Below are 22,936 nucleotides of genomic sequence, written 5' to 3' on the forward strand. Positions count from 1 at the left end.
AATGACCACCAGGCGATGAATTTTCCTCTTAAAACTGCTTTCATTGTGTCCCATAGATTCCGATATGTTGTGTCTGTATTTTCATTTATCTTTAAGAATTTTTTGATTTCCTCCTTTATGTCTTCTGTAACCCATTGATCATTCAGTAACATATTGTTCATTTTCCATGTGATGTAGGATTTTTCCTTCCTTCTTTTATCATTGATTTCCAATTTCATTCCATTATAATCAGATAAAATGCAGGGTATTATCTCCACCCCTGTATATTTACTGAGGGTTGCCCTATGGCATAATATATGGTCTATTTTTGAGAAGGATCCATGTGCTGCTGAGAAAAAAGTATATCCATTTGATGATGGTTGATATATTCTATATATGTCAGTTAAGTCTAGGTTATTGATCGTGATATTGAGTTCTATAGTTTCTTTATTCAACTTTTGTTTGGAGGATCTGTCCAATGGTGAGAGAGGTGTGTTGAAGTCACCCATAATTATTGTGTTGTGGTCTATTTGATTCTTGAACTTGAGGAGAATTTGTTTTATGAATGTCGCAGCACCATTATTTGGTGCATAAATATTGATAATTGTTATGTCTTGTTGGTGAATGGTTCCTTTTAACAGTATATAATGTCCTTCTTTATCCCTTTTGATTAACTTAGTCTTGAAGTCGATTTTATTCGATATGAGGATGGCCACCCCTGCTTGCTTACGAGGACCGTGTGCGTGGTATATTTTTTCCCATCCTTTCACCTTCAGCCTGTGTATGTCTTTTCCAATCAGATGTGTCTTCTGGAGGCAGCATATTGTTGGATTTGTTTTTTTAATCCATGATACCAGCCTATGTCGTTTTATTGGAGAGTTTAAGCCATTAACATTCAGAGTTACTATTGATATATGGTTTGTACTTCCATCCATGTTTGATTATTTATCCTTTTTTAAAAAAATTTAGTTTGTTTCTCCATGATTATCTTTCCCCTCGCCCTCTGTCTTTACCGAGGCACTTCCCACTGATGGTTTTGGTTATTGTTTTTCGTTTCTTCCTCGTGTAGTGTTTTGCTCAAAATGCTTTGCAATGCTGGTTTTCTGGCTGCAAATTCTTTTAACTTTTGTTTATCATGAAAGATTTTTATTTCGTTGTCATACCTGAAGCTTAATTTTGCTGGATACAGAATTCTTGGTTGGCATCCATTGTCTTTCAGTGTTTGAAATACATTGTTCCATGACCTTCTTGCTTTCAGTGTCTGTGATAAAAAATCCGTTGTTAACCTTATTGGTTTACCCCTGAATGTAATCTGTCTCCTTTCTCTTGTAGCTTTTAATATTTTCTCTTTGTTCTGTATATTGGATATCTTCATAACAATTTGTCTTGGCGTTGGTCTACTGTGATTTTGTGTGCTCGGTGTCCTGTATGCATCTTTAGTTTGTATATCTGTTTCCTTTTTTATTTCTGGAAAGTTTTCTGTAATTATTTCATTCAGCAGGTTACTCATTCCCTTGGTTTGAAACTCTGTACCTTCTTCTATCCCGATGACTCGTAAGTTTGGTTTTTTATGTTATCCCATAACTCTTGGATGTTTTTCTCGTGATTTTTTACCAGCCTTTCTGAGTTGGCTAGACTCTTTTCAAAATGATATATTTTGTCTTCATTATCTTACGTTCTGGCTTCTACTTGCTCCACTCTGTTAGTGAAACTCTCAATTTGAGTTTTTAATTTGGTTTATCGTTTCCTTCATTTCTAGAATTATTGTTTGATTATTTTTTATAATCTCTATCTCCTGATAAAGATGCTTAACTTCTTTTATCTGTTTATGTAATTCATTCTCAATGTGTTCTTTCGCTGCTTGAATTTGCTGTCTTGTATCCTCTTTAAGGTTCCATTCCATCTGTCTAAGGTGTTACTTGAGTTCTTTATATGACCATTTTTCTGATGACTCTAGGTCCTCCTGAATATTTAGGGTGTCCTGCATTGTTTGTACTCCTTTTCTTCCTTGCTTTTTGAAGCTGCTCATGTTACTTCTTGTTCTGTTTGACTGATGAGTTACTATTTACTCCTATAAATTTATTAGATGCTTGGGAGAGGAAAGGTATTAGAAGGGAAGGGAAGAAGTCACTAAAGAGAATGAGAGTAAGCAGGTAGAATTCAAGGAAGGGGGGATAAGATAATTGAAAAGAAATGAAAAGACAAAGGATGAAAAAAATAGGAAATAAAAAAAGAAAAAAAATTGTAAAAAAAATAATAAAAAAAATTAAAATTAAAATTAGAAGAAAAAAAATTTTAAAAAAATTGTAAAAAAAATTTAAAAAAACAACAAGAAAAATGAAAGAAAAACCCAAATCAAAAAAAAAAGAGAAAAGAAAAAAAGAAAAAAAAAACCTAATAAATGCAGTCTAGAGTTTGATTAACTTCTCTTCCAGTAGGTGGCGCTGTGCCCACCAGGCCAAGTTTCTCCTGTCAATACGCGGGAACCAATCACTGTGCAGCAGCTCCTCCCAGATTGGGCGAGTCTCCAATCCTGAGTGCCTAGGGCCTCCTCTTGTGTCTAGTCACTTCCCACTTTTCCTCTAGTCAGGCCACTCTCACGGGTGCTGCTCACCACAATACTGGCTACACGCCAGGTCTGCTGCTCCCGGGAGCCCTGTTTTCATGAACGACTGGGCACATTCTTCCAGTTTGCCATTCCCTCAGACCCTAAGTTTGTAGAGCTTGGGGCTGAGAATCCTCAGCGAATTTTACTTGCCCTCTGGTAGCCACTCCCCCAGTAGCTGGTGCAAGAGACCTCAGCTGGCAGCGCTGTTGGGAGTGGTAGTTCCGCGCCGCGGGTCCCTCGCCACCTCTGATTCCCTGGGTCTGGCTATCGTGCTCACGGGAGAGCTGGGAGGGGCCCTTAAGGTTTCCCCGATGTGTGGAGAGGGAAGGCTAGGGAATTACACACCTGTAGCCGCAGGTTTCAATGAAGTTATCTCCTCCGCCGCAGTCTGATGACGTCAGTTCTCTGCCATGGTGGTGTCTCTTGCAAATGGCGACAGTTCGTTTCCCTTTGCCTGACGACCAATGCAACGGGTGGGTCCTTACTGTTTCTCTCAAGCCCCATTTCAAACCTGTGGCCAATGCCTATGAAGGCTCGGTTGGCATTTACCTCCGTAGGATGAGAAGGGCTGACCAGTTGTTTCAGCCGGATGGATTAGTGCTGAGTCACAGCTGTTTGTCTGCGGGAAGCAGGCGGATGGGAGCTTGAATTCAGCCGATCCGGGCTCAGAGTGTGTTCTGAGAGGCCCAGACTGTTCGCCCCAGATCCACGTCAGCTCAGCATTGCCTAGTGATCCTGAGCAAACAGATTTAGGCTGTTTATGACTCCTTATGCCTGCACAGCTGAAGAGGTCAGAGACTTGATCTTTCTGCGCCCGCCGCCATGTTGGAATCCCCTACATTTTTTTTTATTACATTAGCTCATGTAGTCATCAGAGGCTCAAAAATTTTTATATTCTTTTTTTGTGTGTGTGTGGGGGGAGCAGTTCTTGTTGGAGTTATCTCAAACAGAATTCAAAGATTTAGACCTGGAAAGTCTTAAAACAGTGTCTCGCCTTTCATCATGTGGTAGTTGGCACATTTAATAATTCTTGAAACTTACTGTATGTTGTAACCAACCAGCTATAAGTCACTTAAAGATTTGCTTCATTAAACTGGTTGTCTTAATATCTTCCTGAATCTTATAAAATTTGTGTGGTAAAGAAAATGCTGGTGTGGGCACAGATTAATTAGGAAGCTAAGGAAGTATAAAATATTAGCTACTATGTAAATATTTGACTTTAGCAAATTAATTGACATATATGTTTTCCACTACTAATCTATTGTTCATACTTTAAAAAATAATGCAGTCCTTTTTTAAAAAAAAAATTTTTGGATGTTGACAGAGCTTTATTTTATTCATTTATTTATATGTGGTGCTGAGAATCGAACCCAGTGCCTCACTCATGCTAGGCAAGTGGCCTACCACTGAGTCACAACCGCAGCCCCCATCCATACATTTCTTGAGTCTAATAAATTATTATACGAGATTTTACTTTTAATCTCCTGGCTCTTAAATTTCCTCAGAAGTAACTGCTGAGTCTTCTTTTTGAATTTATTCAGTAACATCCATTTTTTCATTTTTTGTCATTTGTTGATTGAATATTATTGTGTACAAAAATCTGTGAGGAAAAAAAAAGAGAAATATGATTATCTTCCAGGGGCTTTCAATCCATTATTCTGAGTGTACAGATAACATCAGTCAATACATGTCCTATACCACATTCGGATCACTGAGAAGATGTTCTTGGAGTTTACAGGAGAACATTCATTTCTACCTTTAGAGATGGGGCAGAATCTAGGAATGCTTTCAAAAAGAGGCATTCAGCCCTGAAATAAAGTGCTAAAAGAAATGGAGGGTTAGAAATGTCTTCTTTGATATAATGAGAGCAACTAAGAACAGAACAGGGAGGAAGAGCAGGAAGAAAAGTTTAACATTAAACAGAGACATGAGGCGGGAGGGAAAGGGAGAAAAAAAGGGAAATCACATGGAAATGGAGGGAGACCCTCATTGTTATACAAAATTATATATAAGAGGTTATGAGGGGAATGGGATAACAAACATGGAGGGAAATGAATTACAGTAAATGGGGTAGAGAGAGAAGATGGGAGGGGAGGGGAGGGGGGATAGTAGAGGATAGGAAAGGTAGCAGAATACAACAGTCACTAATATGGCAGTATGTAAAAATGTGATGTGTAACCGATGTGATTCTGCAATCTGTATTTGGGGTAAAAATGGGAGTTCATAACCCACTTGATTCTAATGTATGAAATATGATTTGTCAAGAGCTTTGTAATGTTGTGAACAACCAATAAAAAAAAAAAAAGAAATGGAGGGTTAGGAGGAGGGGTTGGAGAGGAGAGGACTGTGCCTTAATTTGTTTAATTTGTTTAGACTGATAGGGAGATATTAAGCAGGTAGCGGGAAACCTAGGCTTGAATTATGGATTGGAGCTAGGCTTTTATATAGCTAAGGGACCAGTTAGAACTGGTGATTGAAGTTGTTGAACTTGGTGAGGTGCTTCAACTAGAGCAGAAACCATGGGGAGTAGTATCAGTTAATGAGTGGGAGAATGAAAAAAATGTGATCCCAAGAGATAAAAGATGAGAAAGAAGACATTTTAAGTTAGCTTACCAAAAGATTAATGTGATACCAGGGCCTGGGAGATGGGGAAAATGGGGAGTGACTGCTAACAGGTACAAGGTTTTTGTTTGTTTGGGAGCAATAAAAATGGTCTGGAATTAATGGTGATGTTTGCACAACTGTGTAAATGTAATAACCACCAAACTGTGCACTTAAAAATGGTGAATTTTATGGTATGTAAACCATATCTCAATTCAAGTAACACTCAGTTTTTCATAAATGTGGCAAGAAACTTAATAATATGTCCTATGTACAAGTGAAACAGGCTTAAATATGGGAATAGGAACCAGAAGGAAACATTTGTCCTAGAAGGTAGGTCCCAGTTTGTTTTTTTAGGATAGAGATCATTTTTGCTTTATGCTAAAGCAGTTCCTAAATTAGAGAGATTCTCAAAAGGATAGCTAATAGAAATAATTCTGTCATTGAGTCCCTTTTTGAACTCCGTGAGTGAGAACTTAACATTTGTTAGGGAGAATAAATGATTAAAATCCTATTTGTCCATCATACTTGTATTCTCCACTAACAATAAAATTGTGTACTATAGTGTGTGTATATATTAGGGGGGTTGTAAAAAATACATCTATATAGGGGTAGGTATTTATTAATAATGTTGGTAAATTGTGTATTGGTTGAAAACTGACTATATTATGGAGTGTTTTTTGTTTGTTTGTTACTCTAAATAAAACACTTATTTATAGTTCTCATATAAGTGGAATGATTTTTGTAATAAACCTTAAAATAAGTGTAAGTTTGCTTACTTATTGCTTATACACTCAGGTTTTTAGTTTTGCCTGTGAAGAATGGAAAGATATATTATGTTTACTCCTAAATTGTCATCATGATAAAGAACTAGCATAGTTCTTTCTTTGGTCAACTCCAAATGCCACAGCGTCAGTTGGGTGCTCCCTAATACTCTCAAATGCAATACTAGCTAAAGGATCAGCCCAGGGAGTTTGATCAGTCCTGCGACAGAGCAGGGCAAGTGGGTCTGGAGTGTCTGGGTACTTGGGGTGGAGAAGATGTGAATTCATTCTTCCTTTAAGGCTTATATTTATTTACACCTTCAGACTTTTCCCCCCTGAAATATTGCAACTATTTTGTTACATGGGTTGGGCAGAGGGTTGTTCCTGTAAAGAAAATAGCTGGAACTAATGATTCTTATCTAATGTATTTCTCTGCAGGAATTGACAGAAGAAGGACTGCCTTTTCTCATACTCTTCCACATGAAAGAGGATACAGAAAGTTTAGAAATATTCCAGACTGAAGTAGCCCGGCAATTAATAAGTGAAAAAGGTAGACAGATTAAGGTGTTTATTTTCATCCTTTCTCTTTTTGATCTTTCTCCCTACCCTACCCATTACATTCATATCCACATAAACTTTTGGGTTAAAAGCTTAACAAGTGTTGGGCATAGTGGTGCACTTCTGTTTATGTTTCCTCCAGCATATTTATTTTAGAAAAATCAAAGAGCTTGAAAAGTAGGGTCTTGGGTCAACAAAATTAGTTTACCTTTTCCCTGTATTTAGATGCTTGTCTGACATCTTTTCTAATAGACAATTCCAGAGATATTGCTGATTCACACTAATTTTTCAATGGAAGAAAGTTGAGTAGCCATCCAAATTTCTCAAAAATATCTAAACAGAATTTGAGGCATCAACAGCTTCCCCTCTGTGATTAGGGAAGAAAGTCAAATAAAATAACAGCACTATATGAAGCTACCCATTAGTCACTTAGTAACTATTTTTGAGGTTGAATTAAATTAAAAATCTGCCAGTAGGGGCTGTAAGGAGCTGGAATGAAGATGATCTTTTGGGAACAGTTCATGCGTCTTTGTAGGAACTCCCTGCCCGGACCTGGGTAATCTTCAGAGCTGATGATTGCCCACTTAAAGAAAATAAAAATTTCACCATAATATTTGAGTTTTTAAAATCATTTCTAAGGAAATTATACTCTCTACCCTGAAAATTAGAATTAAAATCCTACCTCTTTTTTAAATGTTATAATATTTAGATTTTAGTTTTTCTGATCTGTTACTCAAAAGAATATTTTTGTTTGTTTGTTATGTTATTTTTTGTTTATAATCATACGAGAATACAATGAAGAAATTCTAATCTATTCAAAATTTTATTTCTTTCGAAGGTACAATAAACTTTTTACATGCAGATTGTGACAAATTTAGACATCCTCTTCTGCATATACAGAAAACTCCTGCAGATTGTCCTGTAATAGCTATTGACAGCTTTAGGCACATGTATGTTTTTGGAGACTTTCAGGATGTATTGTAAGTATTCATTTTGCTTTTTAAAAAATTACTGATATTTGTCTCAAAATTGAATTTAAAACAATTGTTTTAATATTTCAAATAATCCCATGTTGTAACAGTAATATTTGTTAATTGGGTCAAAGAAGTTGGACTGAACTTCTTTTTACTATACAGCATGGAATAATTGACTATGAGAATTTTGATAGATCCTTGTAGATGCACCAGTATTAAATTATTGGGATTTGTGAGTAATTTAGGGTGATTGATGATTAATGCTTTGGAACTAATCTCTGAAAAAAAATTTATGTTCTGTGAAAAATTAGCTTTGCATTGAGTTTTGTCTTTATCAGTCCACACCAAGGAAATCAGTTATACTCCTAGGTTAGGTTAAAGGAAGTTGGTAATATTCCTTTTCACTTTTGACTCCACCTAGCAAGAACTTTAGGAATGTGTGCGTGTGTGTGTGTGTCTCTCACAATTTTGTTCTCTCTAGGTAATTCTAATGGCATACTATGAAACTAGTATGAACCTTTCCAAGAATAGGTAAAGTTTCTGGCTCTATTCTCAGATGTTCATAGTATGAAAATAAATGTGTAAGCTACAGGTACTGAATATTTATCACCTTTCAGAGATGTTAAAGACAATGATTAAAAATAGAACTATTTCTTTTTTAAAATTATTTTTATTTTAGAAAAAGATTTATAGTTGTAGATGGACAGATGCCTTTATTGTATTTGTTTATTTTTATGTGGTGCTAAGGATCAAACCCAGTGCCTCACACATGCTAGGCAAGTGCTCTGCCACTGAGCTACAGCCCCAGCCCAGAATTATTTATTAGTATATGGAAAAATTTAAGCAATCAGCTTAGACTTTCTCTTCTAAAATTTTGTTTAAATGCCTTTTTTTTTTTTTATCTTAAAAGTCTAGATTGCACAGAGAGGATAATTTTAAGTCCTATCTCAGAATGAATCACCTCACAGGCTTTTAAACATTCCAGTAGAGATGTGATTGTTAGAAGATTTTCAGTCCTAAAACTGCATTAGAGGCCAACAGTTGAGTCCTGACAATTGAGTCCTGGCAAGTCATTAAGCTTCTCTGTTCTGGTTTTTTTTTTTTTTTTTTTTTTTTGGTACATAAAATATGGTTGATGGTAGCACCTTCCTGATGAGATTTTTTTTTTTTTTTTAATTAATGAGGGGCACTAGTTGTGTTATAAACTATGAAGTCATGAGAAATCTTTTTTGGGCTTGCTTTACCTGTACTCAGAGAAATGGTTGTGTTGTAAACCATAAACAAGTATCTTACTTGACTTTTTAACCTACATTCAAAAGGATAAATTTAGCCTATTAATTCACTAAATATTTATCTAGGTTTTCTATATGACAGCCATTGTAGTAGGATTTAAGGTTATACTAAGATCAGATCCTCTGAAGCCTGGGGCTGGCCTAGTGCTAGGGCTGGTGAGGAGGACCCTTCATCTGTCAGGACTGTTCTGCAGCCTAGGATAGTGGATGCTGGCCTGGTGCTAGGAACCACTGGGGCTGACTTGTATAGCCTGGGTCAGCTGATGACGGCCTATAGGTTAGGTCCAAAAGGATGGCCCAAGTCCTGTAGCACAGCCTGAAACCTGGGTCTTCAGCGGCATTCTGGAGCTCAGATCTGTTGGGGCTGGTCTAGCATTGAGATCTAATGGGATAAATCTGGATGTGGGGGCCAGCCAGTGGTGGGGCCATTCCAGAACCTTAAGCTGCTTGGGTTGACCTGGCACTGGGGCAGAGACAGAGCTGGACCTGGTCCCTCAGGGGCTGGCTAGGTGTTGGGCATACCTGTAGTGTCCGTCTGCAGGGATAAATAAGGCCTTACTTCTTCACATATGCAGACATCAGCATAAAGCAACAGAAAATGTGAAGAACCAAGTCAACAAGAAGTGTGGGAAATCAGCTAAAGAACACAATAATCTTGCAGTTACTGACACCAAAGAAAGAGAGAGAGATGAACTCCCTGACAAAGATTTGTTTTCAGGTAGCTTAGTGAACTTCAGGAAAATAACAGAGAAATAATTCAGTGAAATTCAGAAAATAATAAGAGACCAAAATTTGAGAAAATCAACAGAGATTGAAATTACATATGTCAAAAAAAAAAAAAAATCAGCCAGGCATGATGGTGTACACCTGTAATCCCAGAGACTCCAGAGGCTTGAGGCAGGAGGATCACAAGTTCAAAGCCAGCCTCCGTGACGTAGCAAGGCCCTAAGCAACTTAGCAAGACCCTATCTCTAAAACTAAATAAGAAAGACTGGGGATGTGGCGTAGTGTTTAAGTGTCTCTGGGTTGAATCCCTGATGTGAGAGAGAGAGAGAGAGAGAGAGAGAGAGAGAGAGAGAGAGAGAAGAAACAGAGAAAGAGGGAGGCAGAAATTCTGAAGCTGAAGAACACACAAAGAAACTTGCCAGGTAAGATGGCACATGCCTATAATCCCAGTGGCTTGTGAGGCTGAGACAGGCAAGTTCAAAGCCAATAAAGCCAGTCTCGGCAATGATGAGGCACTAAGCAACTCAGTGAGAACTTGTCCCTAAATAAATACAAAATAGGGCTGGGGATGTGGCTCAGTGGTTGAGTGCCCCTGAGTTCATTCCCTGGTCCCCGCCACCTCCCCCAAAAAAAAGAACTCAAATACACTCTAATGTTGCACCTTAAGGAACTACATAAAGAAGAAAAACCCAAGCCCAAAGTTTAGAAGGAAAAAATAGTAAAGATCAGAGTAGAATAGACTATAAAAATAATAGAAAAGATTAATGAAAACAAGACTTGGATTTTTTAAAATATTCTTTTTGTTGTCGATGGACCTTCATTTTATTTATTTACATGTGGGGCTAAGAATTGAACCCAGTGCCTCACACATGGTAGGGAAGCCTCCTCCACTGAGCTACAACCCCAGCTCCAAGACTTGGGGAGATAAACAAAATTGAAAAGCCTTTAGCTAAACCAATAAAGAATGAAGATTCAAATAAATGAAATTACAGATGGACAGAGGAGATATTATAAGTAATACTATAGAGATACAAAGGAAAAGAGACTACTGGGAGAAATTTTGTGCCAACAAATTGATAATTTAGAAGAAACTGACAAATTTCTATATATATACAACCTACCAAAGCTGAATCATGAAGAAATAGAAAATCTTAGCATATCAGTAATGAGTAAGGAGATTGAATCAGTAATAAAAAGTCTTCCATCAAAGAATATCCTTGAACCTGATGGATTTCCTAAGTGCTACAGATATTTAAAGAAGAACTAATACCAGTCCTCCCCAAACTCTACCCAAAAATTGAAGAAAGGAGGTATTTCATATCTCATTTTACAAGGCTAGCCTTACCCTGATAACCAATATCAGACATGGATACTAGAAAAAATTATAAGGTAATATTCTTGATGAATATAGATACAACATCCTCAACCACATAAGAACAAATGAGAGAGCCCAACAGTACATTCATTCATTTATATTCAATTGATTTTCAACAAAGGTGCTAAGAATACACAGTGAGGAAAGGACCATCTGCTCAATAATGGTGCTGGGAAATGTTGGGAAATACTGGGTATCCACATTGCATGAGAATGAAATTAGATCTTCATGTTGTACAATGCAGAAACATCACATCAAAATGAATTAAAGACAAAACATAAAGCCTGAAAACTAAAACCACTTGAAGAAAATGTGGGGGGGAAGCTTCATGATTTTGTGGATATGACTCCAAAAGCAGAGAGAGCAAAAGTAAAAAGAAACAAATTGAATTATATTAAACTAAAAAACATGCACAGTAAAGGAAATAGCTTAATAGAAAATGGGCAAAGCATCTGATTTTTAGTTTTGGTACCAGAGTTGCTGAACCACTGAGCCACATCCCCAGCCCTTTTTTAATGTTTATATTGAGATAGGGTCTAACTTAGGGACACCCTAAGTTCCTGAGGTTGGTCTTGAAATCCTCCTGCTTCAGCCTCCTGAGTCACTGGGATTACAGGTGTGTGCCACTGCACCTGGTAAATATTTAAAGTTTTCAAAAAATAAATTGCTTTTTTAATTTTCTCCCTTACGTGACTGATTTCCCCTTCTAGACACTGTTCCCTCGATCATTTATTTTTAAATTGTGAAGAGATACATTCTGTGTGAGCTACAAACTCAACCTATGTGAACAGTTGTTAATGTTAAAATCGAATAAAACGTGTAGTAAATTGAGGCTGATACGTTTAATGGCTTATATAAGTTATTGTGCTGCATGGTAATTAAGGCTTAAATGATAAGCAGTTTCCATATATTATTATAATTACTTTTCCTTAGTAACTCAGAATATCTGGGGGTCATCTAGAGGAAGTATGATTGTGGTGACGAAGTGGATTTATGGGGCATAGTTAGTCTACTCCCTTGACAGAGGTGGGCATTGGGAGGTAGAGGTGGTTACCACTGTTCTATGTTTACCTCTTCTTTGTTTCAGAGAAATTAGGCTCAGTAAAGCAAAGTAACTTATAAGGCATCACAACTAATTAGTAATAAAGCTGGGGTTCACAGAGTATATTGAATCCCAAAGTTCTAAATCCATGACACTGCATAAAAACAGTGACATTTTCAGCACCTGTAAAAGGCAGTGTCCGTATGCATGTGGAAGAATTTTGAAAAGCCACTACTTACTAGTACCTGGAACTAGATCACAGCTCTATGAATCCTTGATGTTTTTTGTTTGTTTTTTGGTATTGTTTGAACAGATTGGTTTCCTGCCAAATCTAAATGAAGGTTTTATATGGAGATAGGAAAAGATTGGAGATAATTTCTGAACTTATAGTCAGGTATACGAGTGTTCTATAGCCCTGAGAGAAGAATAGATAGTGGGACATTGTGTGAGACTGCTGAAAACTTAAAGAAAAAAATTTTAACAATTATGGCCAGACAGCTAAAACAGTTCTTATTATTTCTGGAGTCTGATAGGAGAAACAGCAACAGTAGGACAGATTCCAGGTCAAGTAGTACCTGACAGGAAGATTTTTGTTACTGTCGGAACCATCCTAAAATGTGATAGGTTACTCTAATGATAATGAGTTCCCTACCTCTGGGCTGTAGGTCATTTTTCCCAAATTACTGAATCACTGTAAAATTATTCTTATAATTCTTCAAACTAATCAGTCTGGGAAGTTTGCTATAGCTTATTGGCTATGTTAATGGCAGCAGGAGTTTGTGGTAAGCAAATTGGAAAAGGGCAGCAAAATTAAAATGAGGTGGTAGGGGACAGGTATCTTACTAATACAGCAGTTTGGTTATCCATTGTGACAAATTAACCTGCTTCTTTGACCTCTGAGAGAGCAAGCCAGAAATTGGAGTTACAAAGAACTCAGGATAGGTAGAAGAAGAAATTCAAGTCAATTTATCATTAAGGCCTGTTTTTTTTTTTTTATGTATAACACGAAGAAGATTTTTTATTTTTATTTATTTGTTTGTTTGTTTGTTTGTTTTGTGGTGCTGAGGATTGAACCCAGGGCCTTGTGCATGAAAGGCAAGCACTCTACCAACTGAGCTATATCCCCAGACCCCAAGGCCTGTTTTTAACTTTTTTTTTCATATTTTTATTGGTACATTATAATTGTACATAGTGATGGAATTTGTTCTTACATGTTCATACATGAATACACTTTAACAATACAATTTGGCTAGTATCAATCCCCAGTGATTTCCCTTTCTCTATCTTTCTCCCTCCCGCTGGTTCCTTTTATCTATGGATATCCCTTTGATTTTCATGAGGTCTTCCCACTCACCTTTCTTTTCCTTTTTCTTTTCTAACTTCCACATATGAGAGAAAGCATACAATCCTTGACTTTCTGCGTATGGCTTATTTGGCTTTAACATAATGTTCTCAAATTTCATGGACAGGCAATCATATTTATATATTCATATTCCATCCTACATTTTCTTTTTTTAAAATATTTATTTTTTAGTTGTAGGTGGACACATTATATCTTTATTTCACTTTTACATGGTTCTAAGGATCGAACCCAGTGCCCACACATGCCAGATGAGTGCTCCACCACTGAGCCCCAGCCCCACATTTTCTTTGTCCATTCATCCATTGATGAACACCTCGGCTTGTTCCACAGTTTTGGCTGTTGTGAATAGGGCTTCAAAAAAACATGGGCATGCTTGTATGCTATAGTATGCTGACTTTATTTCTTTTGGATAAAAACTGAGGAGACATTTAGGTGGGTCATGTAGTGGTTCCATTCCTGGTCTTTTGAGGAACCTCCATACTGATTCCATAGTGGTTATTACTGATTTATAATCTCACCAACAGTGTAAAAGTATTTCTTTTTCTTCACCTTCTCCAGCATTTATTATTTTGTATTCTTGACAGCTTGCATTCTAACTAGAGTCAGCTGAAAAAAGTAGTTTTGGTTTAATTTTCCTAATTGCTACTAATGTTTGAATGTTGTTGTTTTTTTCATAAATATTTGTTGGTCATTTGTATTTCTTTTGAGAAGTATCTATTTAGTTCATTTGCCTATTTATTAATTGGTAACTTGAAGTTTGGGGGGTGGTTTTGAGTTCTTTATATATTCTCAATATTAATTGTTTGTCAGAAGAGTAGCTAGCAGAGATTTTTCTCCAATTCTGTAGGTTCTCTCTTCACATTCTTGTTTCCTTTGCTGTGCTGAAGCCTTTTAATTTGATGCATCCCATTTATTAATTCTTGGTATCATTTCCTGAGCTTTCGGGGGTCTTATTGAGAAAGTCATTACCAGCACCTGTTGAGTGTTGGCCCTGCATTTTCTTCTAGGGGTTGATAGTTTCTGGTTTAATTCCTAGATCTTTGATTCATTTTGAGTTGACTTTTGTGCAGGGTGACAGAGAAAGAATCAAGTCCCATTTACATATGGTTAATCAGTTTTCCCAACACCATTTGTTTAAAAGGCTGTTTTCTCTAATGTATGTTTTTGGCTATTTTGTTAAGGATCAGATGATTGTATCTGTGTGGGTTTGTCTCTCTGTCTTCTCTTCTGTACCATCAGTCTTTGTATCTGCTTTTATGCCCGTACCATGCAGTTTTTGGTACTATAGCTCTGCAATATAATTTGATGATGCCTCTAGCATTGCCTGTTTTGGTTTAGAATTGCTTTGGCTTTTCTAGTTTTTTTTTTTTTTTTTCCTTCCAGATGAACTTTAGAACTGTTTTATCTTGGGGCTGGTGTTGTGGTTCATTGGTTGAATACTTGCCTCACACGTGTGAGGCACTGGGTTCTATCCTCAGCACCACATAAAAATAAATAAACAAAATAAAGAAAAAAAAGAACTGTTTTATCTTGTTCTGGGAAGACTGTCATTGGTATTTTGATGCAGATTGCATTGAAACTGTAATATGAAGACCTCTTCTAACTCTTGAGAATTTAGTTTGTGTTCATCACCCAATAGACCCTTCCTCCACCCCCACTCCACGCCCCATTCTGAGGGTTTTCTTAAGTGGAAAAAAATAGGTACTGATAGAATTTCTTAAAAAGCACATTTTGTTTATCTTATATTTTTATTATTATCTCTTGTTATATCAATCACTTTGTTACAGATTAGTAGGCATTCAATAAATGTTCTGATTAATTTGCTTTTAGTTTAGTTGCTTATTACAATACTAAGAGTTTGAGTACTTTGAACACTTGTGTCTTCACATCTGGAACTGTAGTAGTATTTATAAGTTACTCATTTATCCTATCATTGCTACCTCTCCTGTTCATTTTGATTTTCTGAATATGCCTTTTGTCAGCCACTGGAGAATACAGTGGCCCCATCCCTAAATACCATTCTCATTCTTATTCTCTTATACTTATCACTATCACACAACTGACACTTATTATCTGCATATTAGTGATTTGTATTTTATAAGTCATTTCAAATCTGAAGGAATAAGTTAAATTATCCCTGTTTGCAGATGATATGATCTTATGCAGGTTGGGCATTCTTTATCCAAAAATTTGAAATCTAAAATGCTCCAAAATCCAAACTTTTTGAATGCCGATATGATACTCAAAATGTTTCAGATTTTAGAGCATCTCAATTTTTGCATTTTCAGATTAGGGATGCTTGATATATTTTATCTTATTTGGTCCTAACAGCAAAATGGACATCAAGTGCTAACAGCCAGGCAATGTACTAGCCTTAACTTATACAGTGTATGTGTCAGGTAATACCTCCACCTCTTAATAAACAAATCTCTGAGAGATTTAGTAATTGGAGTAAAGAAGCAATGTAGCATAATGGTAAAGAACTAAAACTGTTGGCACAGACTGCTTAGGCTTGAATTCCATCCTGTTACCTACTACTTATATCACCCTGGGCAATTTACTTGGCACCTCTATGCCTTGGAAACTGTCATGATGTCTACTTCATAGGATTGTAAGCATTAAGTGAATACATCTCTCTCTCTCTCTCTCTCTCTCTCTCTCTCTCTAAGAAAAGCATATGATGAATGAAGTGCTAGCCATTAGGATTAAAGATAATAATGTATATATATTCAAACCCAAGTCTGTCAGACTATTAAAAAAATGCAACAAAGTTGAATAAAGCTGTCATTCTTGTTTTATGAACCAGAAATCTGAAACTGAAAGAGTTTAAACATCCTAAGTGGCAAAATTATGGTGTGTCTTACACCATAATACATTCAATAAGTTTGTACTATGCTATTTATAAGTTGATTAAAAATTAGCACGTAATGTTGGGAAACTAAATTCAATACTATATAAAAAAAGATAACATGTCACAACCGACTGGACTTTATCGAAAGCATACAAGGCAGATTTAATATTCATAATTCAGGGCTGAAGCTGTGGCTCAGTGGTAGAGCGCTTGCCTAGCTGGTGTGAGGCACTGAGTTAGATTCTCAGCACCACATATAAATAAATGAATAAAATAAAGGTCCATACATCTAAAAAATATATATTTAAAAAAATTCATATTTCAGCTTATTAATGAACAAATAGGAAAAATCACATGATCACATGGTAGATGAAGAAATTTTTTTTTTAAAAATGCAACATTTATTTCTGATTTATTTTTTAAAATACTTTAGGAAATAGAGTTCTGAAAACTTTTTCTTTTTTAGAGAGAGAGAGAGAATTTTTTAATATTTTATTTTTAGTTTTCGGCAGACACAACATCTTTGTTTGTATGTGGTGCTGAGGATCAAACCTGGGCCGCACGCATGCCAGGCAAGCGCGCTACTGCTTGAGCCACATCCCCAGCCCTATTTCTGATTTAAAAGAAAAAGCCCAGCAAACTAGGAATATAAGGAAACTTATAAGGATAACCAGAAGAAATAGGCTCATTCCTAGATCCATACAAGACTAAAACATGAACAAATAGAATATCCCATCAGGCTAATAAAAAGTAAGGAAATTGAATCATTAGTAAAAAGTCTCCCATTTAAAAACAACAACAAAAACAATGGCTTCATTACTGAGTTTTGCCAAACATTTAAAGAAGAAGTAATGCCAGTCCTTCTGAAACTCTTCCCCAAAATTGAGGAGTGAAAGCTTCCAAACTCATTTTGTGGGGCCAGCAGTCCATGGTACCAAAGCCAGACAAGGACACTGCAAGAAAAGAAAATTATAGACCAGTAGTATCCTTGGTGAACTTAGATACAAAAATTCTTCTCAGAATCCTAGCAAACTAAATTCAACAGGGCATTAAAAGATTCATTTGCCATAATCTAGTAGGATTTAAACCTGAGTTGGAAGGGGAGATAGTTCAACAAAATAAATTAATAATTGTGATATACTACATTAACAGGATGAAAGATGAGAACCAGATCATCTCAGTAGATGCAGAAAACTATTCAACAGAACTTAACATTCTCTCAAGATAAAAATGCTCACCAATTAGGTATGCAAAGAATATACCTCAGTGTAATAAATAATAAAGCTCATGTACAACTAGCTCATAGTATAGATTTTACTCCATGGTGAAAAGTCGAAAGCTTTTCTTTTCCTCTAGGATTAGGATTAAGACAAGGATACTTCTTCTCACCACTTCTATCCCATGTAGTACTGGAAGTCCTAGCCAGAGCAATTGATAAGAGAAAGAAGAGAGCCAGGTGTGATGGCACATACCTGTAATCCCAGCAGCTCCAGATACTGAGGCAGAAGGATCACAAATTTAAGGCCAGCCTGCTAAATTAGTAAAACCGTGTCTCTCGTGTGTGTGTGTGTGTGTGTGTGTGTGTGTGTGTGTGTGTATTTAAAAAGGGATGGGGTTGTAGCTCAGTGATGGTAGAGCACTTCTAGGTTCAGTTCATAGTTCTGCAAAGCAAAAACAAAACAGAAAAATAAAAAAATAAAAAGAAAAGGTGATGATAGACTAGTGAATTGAAAACTATAAAGTATTGCTGAACAAAATCAAAGATGACACAGTGAAATGGGAGGATATCTGATGATTGTGGATTAGAATTAATAATGTTAAAATGAAAAATGTACCCCCAACAACGTATAGATTCAGTGCAGTTCCTATAAAAATTCCAATTATTTCCCCCCCCCGAAATAGAGAAAACAACAAAAGATCTTGAGTAGACAAAGCAATCTTGAGCAAAAACCAAAATGCCATAGGTATCACACTACTTGGCTTCAAAATATACTCTAGAGCTATAATAATCAAAATAGCATGGTACTTGCATGAAAACAGACATAGAACAATGAAACAGAACAGAAAGCCCAGAAATAAATCTGCTCATTTGTGGTCAGTTGAATTTTTTAACAGGTGCTAACAGCACACAGTGGTGGCAAGGGCACTCTGTTCAATAAATGGTGCTGGGAAAAGTAGAAGGAAACTGGATATCCATAAGAAGAAGAATGAATGTAGACCCTTATATCATACCATACACAGACATCAACTTGAAATAGATTGAAGACTTAAGACCTGAACTGTAAAATTACTAGAAGAAATATAGGGGGAAAGCTCCATTACATTGGTCCAGGCAACAGTTTTGTGTATATGACCCTAAAAGTACAGGCAGCAAAGGCAGAGACAAGTGGGATTGCATCAATATAAAGAGCTTTTTGCACAGCAAACAACTTACAGAATGAAGAGACAGCCTATGAAATAGGACATAATATCTGCAAACCACATACCTGATAAATGATTAATATCCAAAATATCTGAGAAATACAGTAATTAGAAAACAACCTGATTAGAAGTGAGCAAAGGATCTGAACATTGTCAAATGAAGACATAAAAGTGGCCAACAGATATGAAAAAAATATTCTCAAAACAAGTTATCAAGAAAATGGAAATTAAAACTACATGGAGACATTGACCTCACACCTGTTAGAACAGCTGTTTTCACAAAGACAACAAGTGCTAGCATAGAGAAAAGGGAATATAAATTAGTATAGCCATTAATGGTATGAAGTATAGTATAAGTATGAAGTATCCTTAAAAAAAAAAAAAAAGCCCTAAGATCCAGCAATTGCACCCCTGGTTATATATCCAAAGGAAATGAAATCAGTAATTCAAAGAGGTGTCCATGCTCCCATGTTCATTGCCACATTATTCATGATAACTAAGATATGGAATCAGCCTTAGTTACATGACCTGATGAATAGATGAAGAAAATATGGTGTATACATACACAGTGAATAAGAGATCCTGGTATTTTTGACAACATTGATGAACCTGAAAGACGTTATATTAAGTGAAAAAAGCCAGTCACAGACAAATATTACATGATTTCACATTATGAGAGTGTATAACACTTGAACTCCTAGAAGTGAGAAGTGAAATGAGTGGTGTTTACCAGGGGGTAGGGGAATTAGGGAGTTTTTTTAAAAAAGGAAACTTCCACTATCTTACAAAGGGCATCTATAAATAACCCATATCTAATATTCAATAGTGAAAGACTGAATGCTTTTCTTAAGGTTGAAAACTACCATTCCTATTCAGTATTGTGCCAGAAGGCCTAGTAAATACAATAAAACAAAATCAATAAAAAGCATACTAGAAAAAAATAAAAATCAGATTCTTTGAGTATGACATGATTGTCTATGTAGAAATTACCAACAAGTCTACTAAAAAGCTAGAGCTTAGAAGTGATATTATTTTAGCAGGATACAAAGTCAATTTTAAAAAACTTGTATTTCTCTTTATTAACAATGGACAATTATAAAACAAAAATTCCATTTATAATAGTTCCAAAAGAAGGGAAAAACACCCTACTTACTAAATCTGATAAAATATGTGCAGTTATCTGTATGCTAGAGACTACAGAATACTTATGAAAGAAATCCAAAACCAAAATGAATGATGTGATATATTGTGTTTATGGATCGAAAGACTCAGTGCAGTTTGTCTTTTGTCCCCGGATTGACCTATATAGACCTAATATAAGCCTACTCAAAATTTCAGCTAGATTCTTTATAGATTTAGACAAGCTAATTCTAAAATTTATATGGAAAGGTAACACTACAAAAGCCAAAACAGTTTTGAAAAAGAAACAAAGTTGGTGGATTTTGATTTTAAGACATGATAAATACTAAAGTAATTAAGACAGTGTAATATGGATGAAAGAATAGGTACATTGTATGGGACAGAATAATCTAGAAATAGAGACATAATTTGGTAATTTTTTTTTAATGGTTCAAAGGCAATTCAGAGGAGAAAGGACAGTCTTTTAACAAAGGATGCTGCACCAGTTGAACATCCTCATACTAAAGAAGAATTTTCTTTCAGGAATAATCAACTTAAAATTGATCATAGACATGAGTATAAAAGACTAAGCTAGAAAACTCTTAGGATTAAACATAGGAGAACTGTCGTGACTTGACATTAAGCAGAGTTTCTAGAGTATCAAAAACACTTTTCATAAAAGAAAAATTGATAAATTGGATTTTCATTAAATTAAAAACTTTCATTTTTAATTTATGTATAATGAAAGATCGTTCGAATGTAAAGAAGATATACAGATAGCAAATAAACACATAAGAAGCTCAGCACCATTAGTCATTAGAGACATCCAAGTTAGAACTGCAGTGAGATGCTGTTGTATTTCTTTAGAATGCCTTGATTGAAATAGTAATAACGCTAAGTGTTCATTAGGATGCGGACCCACTGGAATTCTTAGACCTTGCTGGTGAGATTGCAAATGATATAGTCACTCTAGAAAAACGTTTGGCAGTTTAACAAGTTAAACATATACTTACCATTTGACCCAGTATTTATTTTAGAGGAATAAAATTCACACACAAAAATGTATGCACATCTGTTTGTAGTAGCATTGTTCATGATCACCTGAAGTGGGTAAATGAACAAACAATTATTTTATATCTCTCAATGAAATACTATTCAGCAATAGAATGAATGAATGCTTTATATAAAGTAGTGTGCTAAGGGAAGAAAGCCCTTCTTATGATTATATGTTATATGATTCCATGTATATAACATTGTAGGAACAGAAGACGGATTAGTAATTGCTAAGAGTTAGGGGAAAAGGGAAGGTCTGACTTTACAAAGGATGGAATTGTTCTTATCTGGTTTATGGAGGTGGCAACAAAATGCTAGGTATATGTTAAAGCTTATAGAACTTAGATTGAAAAAAAGGACATTATCTACTGTATAATTTTTTAAACAATAAAAATAGCTCGTACCTTCTATGCATGTATCAAAGCCTAGTCATACATTTAACAGTTGTGTGTTTCACTGTGTTCTGCCTCATCTAAAAATAAAGAGTTGTAAACAATGGAAAAGTGGAGGATGGAAGTGAACACTTAGGTGACCTGGTTAGGAAAATTGTGCCCTAAAGTGCAAAAATATAATTTTGCTGATTATGGTAAGGATCTTTTAGCAGATTACCACTTTGTTTTCTTGACCATTTATTGTTGACTCACTGATTATTACTTCTTAATAATGATGGATAATTTCTGGCCAGGTGCTAGATAAGAGCCCTTTTGCAATCCCTTTTTCTGTACATCAGTTCAGATTCATTGGATCTCCCTTGTTGTTGCCTCTTGCTCACAATTTTTTAAACTGTTGACAAGAGGAGAAAAATCAAGTTAGGGAAAATCTGTCTTGCATGTTCTCTACAGATTTGTCACATTTAAGATTTAATCATTCATGAATTATTTCTCAACTAGCAAATGCAATTCATACTGTATTAGTTGTGATAGTCTTTGGCCTTTATGAAACCAAACTAGTAGGACCTCCATCTTAAACATTGTAGACCATTTGCGTTTCTATAGATATTATTTCAGCACTTTACTGTGGGTGACAGTAGATGATGTCAGATTAAATTTAAATTGATCCTCTCTCAATGTTTATCTCTGGTGCATGTGCAATTACTTCAACACCAGAGAACCTTTCAAAGGCAGCCTGTCAATACAGCTACCTGACAGTCATTTGTATTTGTAAACTGTGCATTTGGCACCTGCTGGTCTCCGTTGCATTGGAGCTAGTGGGGAGCCAAAATGGCTGTACAATGAAGTTATTGGTTGGTACATCTCAGTGGGAGTTATTGAAGGGGAGAAACAGCACTTCCAGGACCTCAAGAGAGGATAAAAAGAAAATGAAACTGGTAATGTCAACACAAGCCAGCTATTCTTTGCTACCAAAAAATGATTTAAAGAGTCAGTTCTACCCAAGGAATGATAGTATGTGTGGACCTACATTTTAATTCTTGCCAGAGATGTGAAAAGCAGTGTTTCTGCTTAAGTATATAACGAATTTTTAAAAGCACCAAGATCTCAGTAGAAGGTAGATAATTCATATAAGCAGAAATATAAATTGAAACAAACAATGGAAAGAAAATACTTAGTTTTTTGAAGACATAGGAATTAAAATGCAGGTACCTTTTACTTAGCCAAATTAGAAAAAAAAAAAAAAATAGTTTAAAAAAAAATAAACAACCATGCTGGCAGAACTTCAGAGAACAAATACTTCAGCAAATAGCAGAAATTGACTTATGTTTTTTAGGTATGATTTGCCAACACTTTGTCAAAAGTTCTTATTCTTTAACACAGCAATCCTAGTTTATCAGCTGTAACTCAAATAATTACAAAGAAGAAAGCCTCATATAAGTCTGCTTAATTAATTATGGTCTCTTCTGCCACAGTGCACGTCTCTGTGCTGTAAATTTGCTTATACATGATCGGTGATTAAGGGAATAATGGCCATAGTGGAGTTGTATTGGTTCATCTATCATTTTCCTCAGAATGTTTTGAAACCATGAGATTAAACTTTTTTCACAGCTAAAGACTTTTAGAGATTGATGAAGGCCTCCAAAATAAAACAAAATAACTGAAAATCGTGCAGAAGCGCCTTTCTAGTGGAAAAAAAAGTTGGCTAATGGCTCTGAGAAGTACTTTGCCTTTTTTTTTTTTTTAGTTGTCAGTGGGCTTTTATTTTATTTATTTATTCATATGTGGTGCTGAGGGTGGAATTCAGGGCCTCACACATGC

At 35.7% G+C, this 22,936-nt stretch overlaps 1 protein-coding gene across 2 annotated transcripts in view; it reads left to right on the forward strand.

Moving 5' to 3' along the window:
• The window catches only part of ERP44 (endoplasmic reticulum protein 44), a 99,311-nt gene that overhangs the window by 67,553 nt on the left and 8,822 nt on the right, over positions 1-22,936 (forward strand). For both annotated transcript variants that reach the window (XM_081280885.1, XM_081280884.1), the window contains 2 exons: positions 6,391-6,502; positions 7,349-7,490. In XM_081280885.1, coding sequence (XP_081137011.1) covers positions 6,391-6,502; positions 7,349-7,490 — 254 coding nt within the window. The remainder of the gene's footprint in view (positions 1-6,390; positions 6,503-7,348; positions 7,491-22,936) is intronic.

The sequence above is a fragment of the Spermophilus citellus genome (genome assembly GCF_964194105.1).
Source record: "Spermophilus citellus genome assembly, chromosome: 2".
Lineage (NCBI taxonomy): Eukaryota > Metazoa > Chordata > Mammalia > Rodentia > Sciuridae > Spermophilus > Spermophilus citellus.